Raw genomic sequence first — 16,286 nt, forward strand, 5'->3', positions numbered from 1 at the left:
GACTCAATAGAAACAAATTTTCACTGCTTTGAAATGCAACAAACAACATAGTACAAGTGGAGTCGCCATAGTCCCAGAGGACTCATGAGAGAGAGAGAGACGACGGAAGGCTTTTAACCCGAGGGTCACCATGCCTCAGGCGAGGGCAGAGGTTCAGAAGGCAGGACCTTTGTGGTGACCTCAGCTGGAGTGGGAATTGAATCTGTGCTATTGATGTCTCTCTGCTCGCAAACCAGCTGTCCAGCCAACTAAGCAACATCTGAATGAATTGTGTTGAGACACACAAACACACAACGCTCAAAACATATGCATTCTCTCTCTCTCTCTCCAACCAAGCTCTAAGAACTTTGTAAAGTCACCAGGTTAGTTAAGAATGGGTGTAACATGGGATACAGTTTATTGTATACAATTTAATTTATGCAGAAATAGATTGGTTTCCTCATCTTAATACATAGCTGTGCATGAATTAACACCTACACTTCTGGACTTACGTTTCTTTAAAAAAAAATTACAAAATGGCAAAACACATACAGAGTTTAGTACAAATCCTCTCATGCAAGGTGTACAATCAGTTCCTCTTACCAGCAAATACAATGTTCCAACTACAAAGACTTAGAAGCGCTCAATCCTTACTTGCTTAGAGTTTACAGAAACAATTTATAATAATCTGCACTTACCCATTTCTCTCACATCACTTGTCTAAGAAAAGATCTAATTCATTCTGAAAGCAACTTTTATTGATTGTTCAAATGCAGCTCCCTCCTTACCACAAAATTTAAAGTATTAAATAGATGGATGGAACCCATAGCACAGTATTCGATTAGGATTTTATTCAAACTTGAAACATCTACCTGACCCAAATTATTGGCCTTGAAATAGTTGAGCAAGGGATAATGTTTGGTAACTTCAATGATTTCTACTCAAAAACTTGCAAATGTATATCATAGAATGATGATTGACATAGAATGCTCTTTTAAGTGGACCTTATAAAAATGAAATAATTGCCAACAGGAAATGTCTCTCTGTTTTGAATGCAATCCAGGCTATATCTTTACTGTACCTGGTGACAGCCTAAACAAGGAGTCAGATATACTACACATTAGTATTCCTAGTGAGGCCTGAGGAATGTGGTGCCAGTTTCAATATCCAGCAAAATAGACTCGACTACATCTCTGTGATGGTTTATTGTTTTTTTTCTCCAGTGTTTGAAGTGATGTCTGAGACTTCACAAGTTGGAGCTGAACTGAGACTGAAGCAGAGTCTCAGTATTACTCATATTAGTGATAGAAAGTCTACTAAAAGCTGTAGGCAATTATCAGGAATGGAAAAGGAATGGGAGAATTTTTTTTTTTTAAAACCTGAAGTGCCAATGCAGATGCGTTAGTCTTAAAAATATTCTGGAAAGCAAAACTACAGAGCAATATTTGCCCATCACCCTGCGATTATAATAATGTATTATTTTATTTTTCAGTCTTCTCCATGTTATTTCTTGCTCTTCCCTCCTGAAGGCATTAACTTTATCAGAAATGGGCAGTGACTAGTCTATAGTCTCTTCACTGCCCTTTATTTTGTATCGAATTTTAATTTGAGCTTTTCTATACCAGGGAGGAGAGAATTCCTGCTGTGTGCCAAGTTGACCCAGCAACTGCTCACAGCATTATGGGGCTTCCAAAGGAGAAGTCATCTTGAGGTCTTACTATAATATGAAGCAAGATGTATTTTTCACCACTGACTTGGTTAGACTGCGTTACAAGTTGGCTGTCAGCACAAAGGGCTTGCAATCTACAACAATGTCAGGAAGTTGTAACATAAATCTGGGGTAGAAGTCCAATTTCACTGGAGTGAGACCCTTTGGGCTGGGGAAACACTCTCTTTAACTCTGTGCTTTGCACTGACAATGCAGATGTAGCATAAATCTTGTAAGCAAAAGGTTAGTTACGGTTAAACTGTTTCAGATTGGTATTGAGTTTACTGTGTGAAGGAAGCTATGCTTTTACTGTAGGCCATACACTTATATTAAGGTCCACTTATTTTGTATCCTTGTGTGATGATTAGAAAAATGAACACCAGTGTTGTGATTTGCAATCCTATCTTTTTGATTTGAGGTATTCCATGCCAGTATCAAGCACTCAACCATCAGGTATATAATCAGCCTGTGACTCCTACACTGCCCCAGCATGGTCACCTTAGCTCAGAGCTGTGTCTCTGATTGCATTAGTCTGGTTCTCACAGTAGCTATCTTATAACCTCTTGCAGGTTGGAAAACTACAGCACGTTCTAGCATTGCTGGGCTCATGATGACATGAATTAGGTTGGGGCTTCTTCCCAAACATATTTTGTTCCAGGCATTTGAAGCTAACTAGGGCATTGAGACATTTATCACATTAATCTGGGTTGGGATTCAAAAATGGATGAAAGAAATAAGAGGGAAATGTCTCACTAAACAGCAAAAACAATAAATCTTCTATACCTTAGAGGAAAGATTAAACTTTTAAAACAAAACAGGGAAACCCACAGTTTCACAGCTGCAAATAGAGGATATTTCCCTTTAAAACAAAAGAAATTCTCTGCGAGTTTAAAATTCTTAAGTAAATTACATTGTATGACGTAGGAAAAGAATGTCACATCTATCACTGGTTTCCATAAATTTTAAAATATGTTTACATTTTCCAGTCCTCACTGTATATTTAACTAAAATTTAACAAAAGCAAAGCTTCCTTTCTTGTAACTTGTCTGCTACCTGTGCACACAGTTTATCTCTCAACCATTCACAGTTTCATTAAATTGAACACACACTCTCATGCGCGTGTGCGTGTACACACACACACACACACACACACACACACACACATTTAATTATCTGAAATAGTCTTAAAGACCTCACTATTTTTCTTTTACTCAGGATAAAACATAACAGTTCGTATTTTATCTTCAATTTTCAAGGAGATATTTTGTCAAAGTAATTTTTCCCTCCCACACACTTCTATTTTTTGGAAAAAATATCAAATCCATTTTTTTTACTCGTTTTCGAGTTCAACAGTTATACAACTCAGGATTGTCATGCAACAGAAGCCCTCATTTTGGAGGTGGCTGCTGCATTTATGAATGGTTTAGCACTCCAATTTCTACTATGCACCTCAACAAGTAAAAGACATCCAATAAACCATGCACTGCATGGTCCCAGTTGAATATATAGCATCAGGACTATTATTCTGTTGCTTTTGTGTTCACAGAAAGGAAACACTATTTTATTTTCCCCTCAGTTTTAAAAGAATCTGTGCATGTATTGTATTAGTAAATAATTCTGTTTTGCATTATAGATTCCAAAATTGTTTTAATGCTGCTGCATACTTTCTGATACTGTCTAAGTTGATCTAATATTTCTTACGAAGTACAGTTGTCTGAAAATAAAATCTTCGGGTCTTCTCCCAAAGGCGCGGTGATGGCCCGAAGAGTTCATCCTAAGTGATAACGCTTGACTTCAAATCGAGGAAAAAAAAGGACATTGGATCTAGCGCTGCTTTGGTGCTTTATATATTGGCTGGGAAAACAACTCTTTTAGCTGATAAAATTATTCTTAATATAAATGTTCTGGAATAGAATTATATCCTTTTACTTTCACTTAAGGGTTAGAGCTGTATGAAGCACTTGATTCAGGATGCGGCCTACTTGTGTCAACTCTTGTCTGAGGCCTGCGGTTATATGTGGCAGCTGTAGAAGAAAATAGAAAATCAGTATTGTAAGGGCTTATTCACTTCAAACAAATGCCGCACTGACATATGGATACGTTTTGTGCGCTTGGAATTACACAGCAGATGCAAGGAATTTCCACAAGGAGTGCAATTCACCTAAAAGCAATGCCAAAAAAAGTCAAGGAATTTTAATCACAAGCACGTCCGAAGCAAATGAATTTTCCGCGATCCTCTAAAACAGCATGGTGGAAGTTGTCCTATAAAACTTGTCACTCTGCCAGATTGAATTAATCACTATTGAAGATACTGCTAATTGCTTCCATTTTTGGGCCTCCAAAAAATTATGTTGTCTTTCCCTCCTAGCTACCAGGTCATAAATAGGTATATTTTTAAAACTTCTGGATATCTTTCTAATTTAATGAGGAATTGATTGCCACAGCGGTTCATGCAGGCTTGGGGCAATGTTACTAATTTCTGTTTCTGTTGCTAATTTGCCCCACATGTGAAATTCAATGTTTAGGGCCTTCATGTCACTCTTACAGGAATCCTTGGGTGCCTCACTGGTCTTCTATCTCTGGATACTCAACTGTAGGAATTCGTAAGTTGGCAACAGATGCCATTGTTCAATCAGCGCTCAAACAACAACTGAAAATTAGCACCCAGGTAGTGGCACTTGTGGCAGAACCTGTCTCTGCCAGGTTGAATCTGCAGCCATCTGCAAACATGCACTATATGAAGCTATCGTTGGCAAAGGAGATGTCCTTGAGCAATGCTTGCTCATATAAAGAGGGCACAACACTGTGTAGAAGGCCTGGTTCTTTAAAATTGTTAGTGTATATCAGCGCAGCTGGTAATATATAGTTTTAGGATACTTTTCAATTATTTAAAATTGGGTTACTTACCAGTAGGCTGTGATTAAAAAACACTTTGTGATAATTGCATAAACAAAAACAGAAATTGCTGGAAAAGCTCAGCAGGTCTGGCAGAACTGAGGAAGGATCCTTAACCCGAAACATTAACTCTGATCTCTGTCCACAGATGCTGCCAGACCTGCTGAGCTTTTCCAGCAATTTCTGTTTCTGTTTCTGATTTACAGTATCTGCAGTTCTTCTGTTTTTTTGTGATAAACCCATGTTCAGCTTGTATTAACAAAGCTGTATCAGGTTACCAGTCTGAAATGTGCAAAGCAGGATATTTTAAAGCTCAAAACTTTATTTTTAGATATTCATTTTTGAAATGATGCCCACTTGCGCTAATTGCATGTTGGTGATCTGCAAATTAGCTTGAGCAGAACCTTGTGTGAAAGAAGTACTTCCCAAAACTCTCGCTATCTGGGGGTACTTTGTATCCAGATTGTTGCTTCCTTCCAAAACAGAAATACTTGGCTATTGTGTTTTGGATTATTTACCTAACCGACTCTATTTTTGGCACTTTGTTTCAGACAACAGTCTTAGTTATCAACATTGCTGGAATTATTTCCATTTGTACTGATATCTAGATAAAGACCAACAAACTATTTATTTTTAGGTTGTTTCAGGCAACTGGTTACATTCCACACCTCCACAACTTCTTTAAACTGGCAGAGTAATATTTTTTGAAAAGTATTATTTTGGGTGAAACAAACAGTTCATAGCCAAATATTTCTGCAGCAGATGTTACACTTCGTTAACTTCTCATTTAGCAGGGAATGATAAGTCCAAATTATGAGCTAAAATTATATTGCATTTATTTTTAACATGATGGATCTTTAATGCTAAACACAATTACCAAGACTTGGTCATCTGTTTAATTGAAAAAGCTGCATAGCAGATGGCATGTTTGTTCTTGCATTGATTGAGAAGTCTCCTTCCTTACAGAAATTCAGCAAAATCAACTGACTAACTGTTATTGAGAGGTTTTGAGTTAAATTGTAATGCGTTTTTTGTGATATATCTTTGTTTTTAACCTCTAACATACTGTGACAGAATTAACAAGACCAAATTCGAGTGAAATATTTGACAAAAGTATTTGATTTATCTTTTATTCATTCACAGGATGAGGGTATCACTGGCTAGACAGCATTTATTGCTCATTTCTATTTGCCCAGAGGGCAGTTAAGAGCGAACCACATTGCTGTGGGTCTGGAGTCACATGTAGGCCAGACCAGGTAAGGATGGCAGTTTCCTTCCCTAAATGGCATTAGTGAACCGGAGGGGTGGTTTTTCCCCCAACAATCAACAATGGATTTATGGTGTTAGACTCTTAATTCCAGATATTTATTGAATTCAAATTCCACCATCTGCCATGGCAGGATTTGAACCCAGGTCCCCAGGATATTATCTGGGTCTATTGATCAACAGTCCAGCAATAATACCACTGGGCCATTGCCTCCCTGATGCTATAGTTATCACCTTAACATCAGGAAAAAGTAATAACTTTCAAAAAGAGAACTACTTGGTTATAAACAGATGCTTTATAATTTTAATTCTTTTTGAATAATAGAATTTTTTTCTCTCCGTCCCTCATGAGGCTTTAACCAATGGCACAGCCTGAATCTGGCTGCTCTTCCCACTTCACTGAAGTAAGGTTGATGGAATTGTACTTGTGATTAAATTGCTGCAGAGTCTTGCTTGCTTTATTTTTGGAATGGAAGGATTCCTCAGATATATTCCCATGATTATTCACCTCATTCCAACAATTAAATAGCTTGGAAGACCTACAACACTGCAAGTACATATCCAAACTATTGCAAAGGACAAGCCAGATTTGTGAACCTCAGTGATTTTATAGTAACTACTGAAATATATACCTCTTTATCACCTAATGATCAATAGAAGTGGGATACAGCCATCACTTTCTCTCCTTGTTGATTAAGGTGGTTCTCAGGATCATTGAATCAGGTCAGATGAAGAAGACTCTTCAGTCTGGTGAAATCAAAATACTGTGGATGCTGGAAATCTGAAACAGACACATAAAAAGCTGGAAAATCTCAGCAGGTCTGGTAGCATCTGTGGAGAGAGAAACAGAGCTGACATTTCGAACCTTGAAGAAGAGTCATAGCGGATTTGAGTTGTTAACTCTGTTTCTCTATCCGCAGACAGTCAGGCCTGTTGCATCTCTCCAGCAATTCTCTGTGCTTATTTCAGACTTTCAGTCCGTTCTGCCTCATCATTCACAAATACCAACTCTGCAATCTTTGCATCCTACTAGTAGGCTGAATTTGACATGTTTCTTGCGATGGAGCAACAAAAAAAATTTGAAGGTAGGGTGTTTGGGAAGAGATGAAAAAACACAATTGAAATGCAAAGACCAGAGTGAATTTCTACTTACTGTCTATGCACATTATTCTTGGCTGTTCCCACTGCCCATCTGGCTTACATTTGATGTTGGGAAAATGACGCTGTAAGTAGCCGTGTTTACACTGATAACGCACCAAGGAGTTAATTTCAAAACGTTCTCTCTTTTTCCCAAAGGTTTTGGCATGTTCTACTATTGGTGGCTGACCACAAGCAACTGAAAGAAAGAAGCAAAAGTAAACTCTTGTTTAGAGCACAAGTGGTTCATAGATCAGTGGAATTTGTGTGTCACTCCCACTTCTGGGAGCACTCTTGTACATTACTGAGGGAATGCTACATTGCCCTTTATTTATTCGAGTTGTAGGTATCACTAGAAAAGGTGGTGGTGAACTGCCTTCTTGACCCATTGCAGTCCATGGGGTGTAAGGCTGTTAGGAAGGGAGCTCCAGGAATTTGACCCAATGACAGTGATGGAACCACAATATAGTTTCATGTCAGGATGGTGTGTGGCTTGGAGGGGATTTTGAAGATGGTGATGTTCCCATGCAACTAGTTTCCCTGTCCATCTAGCTAGTAGAGGTCACTCATACAGAGGATGTTGCTGGAGGTGCCTTGGTGAGTTACTGCAGTGTATCTTATAGATGGTACACACACTGGTACTACTGAGTGTCTTTAGTGAAGGGAATTAACATTGAAGGTGGTGGATGAGGAGGCAATTAAGAGGGCTGCTTCGTCCCAGATGGTGCTAAGTTTCTTGAATGTTGTTGAGTGGAGCTGCATCTATCCAGGCAAGTGGACAGAATTCCATCACCCTTCTGACTTGTGCCCTGTAAATGATGGACAGTCTTTGTGGAGAGATGACGTGAGTTACTCACATTTAATTCCTAACCACGGACCTGCTGTTGCAGCTGCAGTGTTTATATAGTTTGTTCAGAACTGTTTAAGGTCAGTGATAACTCCAGGATGTTGATAGTGGAGGTTTTAGTGATGGTAACACCACTGAATGTCAAAGGATGATGGTTAGATTCTCTCTTGTCGGGGATGTCACTGCCTACCACCTATATGATACAAATGTTACTTGCCACTTATCAGCCCATGCTTGAATAGGTCCAGCTCTTCCAGTGTATAGAGATGGACTGCTTCAGTTTCTGAGGAGGTGCAATTTTTTTCTTTATTCATTCTTGGGATGTGGGTGTCGCTAACTGGGCCCAGCATTTATTGGCATTCCTAGATTCCCCTTGAGAAGGTGGTGGTGAGCTGCCTTCTAGAACCGCTGCAGTCCATGTGCTGTAGGTAGACTCACAATGTCCTTAGGGAGAGAATACTAGAATTTTGAACCAGTGAATGTGAGGGAACGGTGATATATTTCCAAGTCAGGATGTTGAGTGGCTTAGAGGGGATCTTGCTGGTGGTGATATTCTCGTATCTGCTGCCTTTGTCCTGGATGGAAGTGGTTGTGGGTTTGGAAGTGCTGTCTGATGATGTTTGGTGAATTTCTAGTGTGCATCTTGTAGATAGCATTAAGTATTGATGTTGGAGAGAATTTCATCATGTGCCTGACTTGTGCCTTGTAGATGATGGACAAAGTTTGGGGAGTCAGGACATAATGTAATCAAGGGCAAATATCCCCACTTCTGATTTTACGATAGTGGGAATGTTATTGATGAAGCAAATGAAGATGGTTTGGCCTAGGACACTACCCTGAGGAACTCCAGCAGAGATGACCCTGAGCTGAGACGACTAGCCTCCAACAACCATCATTCTTTGTGCAATGTATGACTCCAACCAGCAGAGAGCTTTCCAACTAATTCCCATTGATTCCACTTTTGCATGGGCTCCATGATGCTACACTTGGTCAAATAATGACTTGATGTCAAGGACAGCCCCTCTCACTTCACCTCCTAGTGTTCAGATCTTTTGTCCATGTTTAGACCAAGGCTGTAATAAGTTCAGGAACCAAGTAGATGCACTGAACCAACTGAATGGTAAAGATGTCATACTCCATTTAGAGAAGAGCAAGGAGCTGTCCTGGTGTGCGGACAAACATTCCTCCCTCAATTAACAACACATTGTGATCAAGTGATCAATCCGTCACTGCTGATTTTGGAATCTTGCTGTGTACAAAATGATTGTGTTAATCTAGTTTTGTTTTAAAATAATTTAGTACATGTGACATGCTCCGTTTGTGGGATAATGTGCCATAGAAATAAAAAATGTTTTGATAAGACTGCCATATTAACAGTGTCTTTAAATTACACCTAATAAATTTAATTAATATAGACCAGACAGTGATCTAACTCCTGTTCTTACATCCTCCAACTCAAGGCTTTGTCTTTGTGATGTTGCATGCTTTTATCAGCAAATCTTTGGGGTGGCACAGTGGCTCAGTGGTTAAGTGGTTAGCACTACTACTTCAATACTCCAGGGACCCAGGTTTGATTCCACCTTTGGGTGATTGTCTGTGTGAAGTTTGCACATTCTCCCTGTGTCAGTGTGGGTTTCCTCTGGATGCTGTGGTTTCCTCCCACAGTCTAAAGGTTAGGTAAATTGTCTGTACTATACAGGCTAAGTAGATTAGACATGGGAAATACAGAGTTGTGGGGAACTGGGTCTGGGTCAAATACCCTTCAGAAGGTTGGTGTGGACTTGATGGGCCAAATGGTCTGCTTGCACACTGTTATTCAGCATATTCAACAGGTCTTTGATCAACAAAGGAGTCAAGTGTTATGGGTTTGGGCAGATAAGTGGAGTTGAAGCCACAATCAGATCAGCCCTGATCTTAACAAATATTGCAACAACTCAAAGGGCTGATTGGCCATCTCCTGCTTCAAATTCTTGTGGATTAATTCTACAACAAGTTTAACCACATGACCAACTGGCTCCCCGTAAATATAAAGACCAATTAGAATCTGTTCATTTGCTATACACACTTTTAGCTTAATGTCTATTATTGGGATGCACCAAGAAAGATTTGTTTTACTAGAGTGCCTTGGAATAGAGATGGCATTGCACAGGAGTATCCCAGCTTACCTGTCCCCTTCTTGCAAGTGTAAGGCAGGTGGTAATTACATGGGACATCATTCCATTGGCCGTTTTCGTGCCATATCATGACAACACAATCTTCGCCAGTGCTGAAGAAACTGTCTGGTTGATTGGGTCGCCAATTCTCGTATAACTAGGAGAAAGACAAAGTATGTCCCATCTTGAAAATGATTGATCCCACACCACCTTGTCTGACCCTCAGTACAAGAGATTTTTAAAAATCTACTAACGTTGGAAGTCTGAATTAAAAAGACGACATGCTGGAAATACTGGCTGCTATTCCAGCATCAACATTGTAATAACATTTCTTATGTAGTCAATTCCTTTCAGGAAGATTAGCTTGATTATCAGCCTAGATGGCCTTATAGAAACCTCTCTCTGTCTCCTCCAGTGATGGTAATTATGGGGAGCAACTGTATGCATCCTGGTGTGCCTCCTTAATAAAAGGGGGAGTACGATTTCTAAATAACTCTAAGGTCACTAAGCGCTAATCTCAAGAAAATAAACTATAGGCAGGGAAATGACAGGCTGGTTTGAAGCTGCAATACCTTCTGTGAATCTTCCCGGGAAACACGTTATTTACTGATATGAGACACCATGACAGCAGTCAATGATCCAGTGACAGCAACAATCCATAGAAATGTAGGGAAAAAAAGACGTTGGCTAATCACCCTATCCATGGCCCTCATGATTTATAAACCTCTATAAAGTCACCCCTCAGCCTCCACTGCTACTGGGAAAATAGCCCCAGCCTATTCAGACTTTCCCTATAGCTCAAACCCTCCAACCCTAGCAACAGCCTTGTAAATCTTTTCTGCACCCTTTCAAGTTTCACAACATCTTTCCTACAGCAATGAGACCAGAACTGCACACAGTATTCCAAAAGTGGCCGAACCAATGTCCTGTACAGCCACAACATGACCTCCCAACTCCTATACTCAATGCACTGACCAATAAAGGCAAGTGTACCAAACGCCTCCTTCACTACACTGTTTACCTGTGACTCCACCTTCAAGGAACTATGAACCTGCACCTCAAGGTCTCTTTGTTTGGAAGCACCTCCCAAGGACCTTACCATTAAGTGTATATGTGCTGCCCTGGATTTGCTTACAACACCTCACATTTATCTAAATTAATCTCCATCTACTACTCCTTAGCCCATTGGCCCAACTGATCAAGTTCGCATTGTACTCTGAGATAACCTTCTTCACTGTCCACTAAACCATCAACTTTGATATCATCTGAAAACTTACTAATTATTCCTCCTATATTTACATCCAAATCATCTATATAAATGATAAAAAGCAGTGGACCCAGCAACAATCCTTGCAGCATAATACAACTACTTTTTCATAAGTAAGGATTTGTTCTCTTCAGAGAGCAGCAGGGTCAGGGTCAAACAATGCTTTTGAGGCAGAGGTAGATGGATTCTTGATTGACAAGGGAGTCAAATTTTCTTGGATTGAGGCAGACATTTGGTTTAAGGTCACAATCAGTCAACTGTGATCTTACTAAATTATGGGGTAGGCCAAAGTAACAAATGTCTTAACTGCACCTAATTCAGTTACCTGGATGCAGCATTTAGAACAGAAACTCTCCTCTTCCAATTTCCTGCACTTTAAAGTGCGCACTCAATGTTTGATTGCAAAGCTCTGTATTACAATGGGAATATCAGTTGACTATCTCCTCTGCAAACCATGGTTCCAATGCTGATGCCAAAAGGAATGGTAGAGAATGGGAAAAATGGTTTGATCTCCTTGTGGACAGACTCCTAACTGATCTTTCATGGAATTCACCACTTAGTGCATAAATGAACTGATTATTTATCCCAAGCAAAGTCTTTTTATTTATTCCCCGCTTATTTCGTGCACAGGACTTTGTATCCTTCTGTGCTGATTTATTTCAGATGCATTATGCTTGTTTCCGAAAAGACCAGTAATCGCTGTAAACAGAAAGAGATATAGACAGGAAATTTGTGGCTAAAACTCACCAGGGGACTCTCATCAGACCAATGGAAATCACCTTCTATTGCCTTGTCATTGAGTCCAATCCATTGATAATCCTGAGCGTGATCTGCACAAAGATAGCAACAATATCAATTTCAGAGTTTGACAGGAGAGTAATTGTGAATTCATTTTCATTGCCAACTGAAGTGATCACGCAGTGATAGTTCATGGCAATTTTAGAGGCAGGATTTTAACTCTTACACAGCCATACCTGGAAAATATAAGAGCTCTAAATTACATTACATTACTGTAGTGTTTCCCTACTTCCCTACACCTTGAAACAAAGGATGAGAGAGGGGGACTGTTTGAAAATTTGATTGTGGCTTAGAAACAGCAGAACCTCAGCAGTGACCAGTGAAGATGGCAGAGACTCTAGGAAAGCTTGCGATGTGTGTGGCATGTAAAATGTGGGAGGTTTTGGAATCCACCAGATATTCAGGACAGTCACATCTACATGAAGTGCCAGAGGGTAACAGTCCTTGAACAACATGTGGCTGACTTGGAGTAGCGACTCTCCTCACTAAGCACCGTACAAGGAGGACAGGGGTTTCTAGACCAGTTGCAGCAGAGGGTGGTCACTCCACAACGTGATTGGCAGCCAAAGAGGAGTGTAGAGATGCCAGCAGAATGGGTGATCATTCGCTGAAAGGAGAAGAGACAGCAGGTCCAGGAAACCCAGGACTCCTTGGAGCTGTCTGACAGATATGAAACTTTAGATGCCTAATTAGTAATCAAAACGACTGAGTCGGGGTGGATAGCTTGAAGGAAAACTGTAGTACCATACTGCCTGGGGCTACACTAGGATTAGAGAGAGAGTGAGGCTGGGAGACAGTTTAGAAAGGTGGTAGTAGTGGGTGACTCAATATTTTGAGAGATAGACAGTCTAGTTTGTATCCAAGATCCTGAGTCCTGCATAATCTATTGCCTCCTGGATGGAAGGGTTCAGGACATAATAGAATGGTTGGATAAACTTCTGCATAGGAAGGGTGAACCACCAGTGATTGTGGTTCATGTGGGAACCAACAATATAGGAACAGTTAGCTTGGAGCACTTGCAGGATTAGTTTCAGGAGTTAGAGAGTAGGTAGCAATCTCAGAAATGCTACCTATGCCACGAACTTCACCATTTAGGCAAAGGCAGATCAGAGAGGTGGATATCTGGCTTGGCGGGGGGTGGAGGGGTAGATGTGTGGAAGGGATTTGGGACATTGGGATCACTTTTAAGAAATGAGAAAGCTGTTCAGAAGAGATGGGTTTCACCTGAGTCAAAATGGAACTAACCTCTTGGCTGAGACAGTAAATAGTGTGGTGGGGGTGGATTTCAACTTGTATGGGAAGGGGAGTGGGTTGACTAATTGGTCTAGTTTTGGAAGTATCAGAGAGAGCAAAAGCAAGAAGGTGGGGAACAAGGAAAAGGAAGTGAGGGAAGGCTTGACTGTTGACTGTGAACAAAGAAATGTTGTCTCCCAATGGCCAAGAAAGAGATGAGGGCAGGGTTAAATTGTAAGGATGTAAATGAAGGGTGAATAGTGAACAAAATTGGGGGACTGGAAGCAGAAACTGCTCTGGGGGATATTGACAGAATATTGACAGAAACATGTCTCAAGCCAGAACAGGATTGGATACTTAACATCCCAGCTCTAAGTTTTTCAGTAGAAACAGGGAGGGTAAAAAAGGAGGTGCAGAAGTTTTGGTCAAAGTAATATCACAGTTCATGGATGAGTTATAGTTGTTGAATTAAAATCTGTATGTTTGGAGCTGAGAAACAGGAAGAGAGCAGTGACCTTGTTAGGTATTTGTTATAGACCTCCAAATAGTGGGGAGGAAGTAGAAGAGTGCATTTGTAGGCAGATTATGGAAACATCCAGGACAAATAGGGTCATGATAGTTGTTGACTTGAATAACTATAGGATAGACCAGGCAAAAGGTAGAATGTAGACATGGAAGAGGAGAAATTCCTGATATGTCTGCAGAACTCTCTGGAACAGTAAATTTCCAGTCCTACCAGGGAGGAGGGAGCTGTACTAGTTCTGATCCTAGGAAATAAGGCAGGCCAATTGGAGAAGGTCACGTGGGGGAGCATTTGGGAAATAGCCAGCTTAATACAATAAGGTTCAATACTGAGTTAGAAAAGGATAAAAATCAAGGATTAAGATACCAGACTGGAAAAGGGTAGATTTTAAGGGTCTGAAAGATGAACTGGAGCAGGTTGATTGGAAACCCATGAGGGTAAACATCCAAGTCACCCATTCATTTCAAGCAGGTTATTCTTCCCAGCAGGAAAGTTAACCATCATAATGTTGATAAAATAGGAGACAAAAAGACAATAGTAGAGACAGGAATGAAATTGAAGGAGGTGAGTTTTTATTTTTCATTCATACCCCGTCCAGGAATAAGAACAGGAGAACCTCTCATGACTTTTATAGTCCAATAGAGGGAATTGAGTATTTTCTTTAACCATTTGTGGCATGCAGGTATCCCTGGCAAGGCCAGAATTAGTTGCCCTTGAATTAAATAATTTTCTAGGCCATTGCAAAGAGCAATCAAGGGTTGACTACATTTCTGAGTTTGGAGTAACGTAAAAGCAGGTATGGATGGTAGCTTTCCTTCACTATAAAGGACTTTAGTGAACCAGGTGGGTTTTTAGCTATGACCATGACCAGCTTACAAGTCACAATGGTATTAATTGGACGTATGTTCCACTGTGATTGGATCTGAACCCTTGTTTGTAGAGCATTAGCCTGGGCATCTAGATTATTAGTCCAGTGACATTATGAATATACCACCATCTCCCCTAGACTGTTGATGTAATTAAGTAAGCTAGATGAAAAAGAAACTTGAGCTTTCTGGAACAATGTTTCACAATAAAAAAGATGTGAACATTTAATTTGAGGTCAGATGTGACAGTCAGGCCATGAATGCCAATCGATAAAGTTGACTAAAGAGTGCAGCCATCAAAGATGAAATAACTTAAATGGTAAATGATGTAACAAATGGCTGTTGCTAATGTCTCCAGTACTCACTGTTAACAAACTCTTGTTCCTCTGGGGTGACAATGCTGGCTAGGCGAGCTTTGTGTTTCCTGCACTGGTGCTCTGCAGCTTCCCATGTCTGTCGGTCAACAAAGTGCTTGTAGCAGTGACCCTGGAACTTCACCCAACCAACTTCGCACTTTTCCACATCTACAGTAAAGACATTTGAACCATTAGAGATTGCATTGTAATATTTTGTTTCTGGAGCTCAGCACCTCTCTGGAGAATCACTGTATAGAAATTCATCTCAATACCTCATATTTAGAAATGAAAGATAGTCATTCATTTAATAAGACATGCACGATCTCCAAAACTCCAAAGCTCAAACCCCATAAGCAGTGTACAATGTACAAATTGCTGTGAACAGTGATGAATGTCCTTTTCTACAATTTTTCACTTCTGTAGCATCCATTAACTTAATTGCATTGCGACTGCATGACTTAGACTGGGCAATCCTATTTCCCAATCAAAGCCATGACTTAGGTCCCACTAAGTTGAGGTTTGGTGAATTTTCATTCACTTCCCTGAACTGCAGAAAATGATTTCTTTCCCACCATTGTAATGCTGACTCATAGCGGGAAAAATAGCAACATAAAAGCAATACATGTGTTCAGTGCTCTACAATGCCGTTTTTTACAGAAGACAATATATATGTTTTTGTCAAACAAAAATCTAGTTAAACCAGAACATAACCAGCAGAGTACTGATAGAAGGTATCAGTGATGAAACCTATCTCAAAGTTGTGAGAAAATCAAACATACATAAGGTATATAAGCACTCAGTTAACTTACTACAAATTAACAATTACAATCTGCAGGCAATTCTGCAAATATTGTTAAGGTTAGAGGCAGAATTTTCACCTTGACATGGCCACAGTTCAAACGTAATTGGGATGAAGCAATCACCTCGATCTTAGCTTCTCCAGTCCTCCAGTATGAGTTGCTATAAGCCGACATTTAAAAATAATTATTACACTAATGCTTTCTCTGGTTGTAATTACCATTTAGACCATATGGACAGTAATTGTGCACGCATGTGATGGTATATAGGCCTGAACTGAAAAAATGACAGTAGCTCGATAGCATTAGGGCAGGCAGAGGGAAATGGATGATCTTGAAGTCCCAATGATATATCTGATCACGGTGACTAGGTATATTGGAGTTGCTGTCACTCAGAATTTAATAGTTGAACAGAGACCAAGTTATTAAAATGTAAATGCTGATAAACAGGGTAGAATTTT

General features: G+C 39.9%; 1 protein-coding gene across 1 annotated transcript in view; it reads right to left on the bottom strand.

The window, feature by feature from the left end:
• Positions 1–345: 345 nt before the first annotated feature.
• Positions 346–16,286, bottom strand: part of LOC109911566 (aggrecan core protein-like) — a 56,259-nt gene continuing 40,318 nt past the window's right edge. Inside the window, exons 8-12 of the mRNA XM_048615951.1 lie at positions 15,038–15,196; positions 12,000–12,082; positions 9,998–10,142; positions 7,002–7,184; positions 346–3,711 (exon numbers count right to left, since the gene is read on the bottom strand). Of these exons, the coding sequence (XP_048471908.1) occupies positions 3,623–3,711; positions 7,002–7,184; positions 9,998–10,142; positions 12,000–12,082; positions 15,038–15,196 (659 nt within the window). The 3' untranslated portion in view covers positions 346–3,622. The remainder of the gene's footprint in view (positions 3,712–7,001; positions 7,185–9,997; positions 10,143–11,999; positions 12,083–15,037; positions 15,197–16,286) is intronic.

The sequence above is a fragment of the Rhincodon typus genome, chromosome 33, assembly GCF_021869965.1.
Source record: "Rhincodon typus isolate 14 chromosome 33, sRhiTyp1.1, whole genome shotgun sequence".
Taxonomy (NCBI): domain Eukaryota; kingdom Metazoa; phylum Chordata; class Chondrichthyes; order Orectolobiformes; family Rhincodontidae; genus Rhincodon; species Rhincodon typus.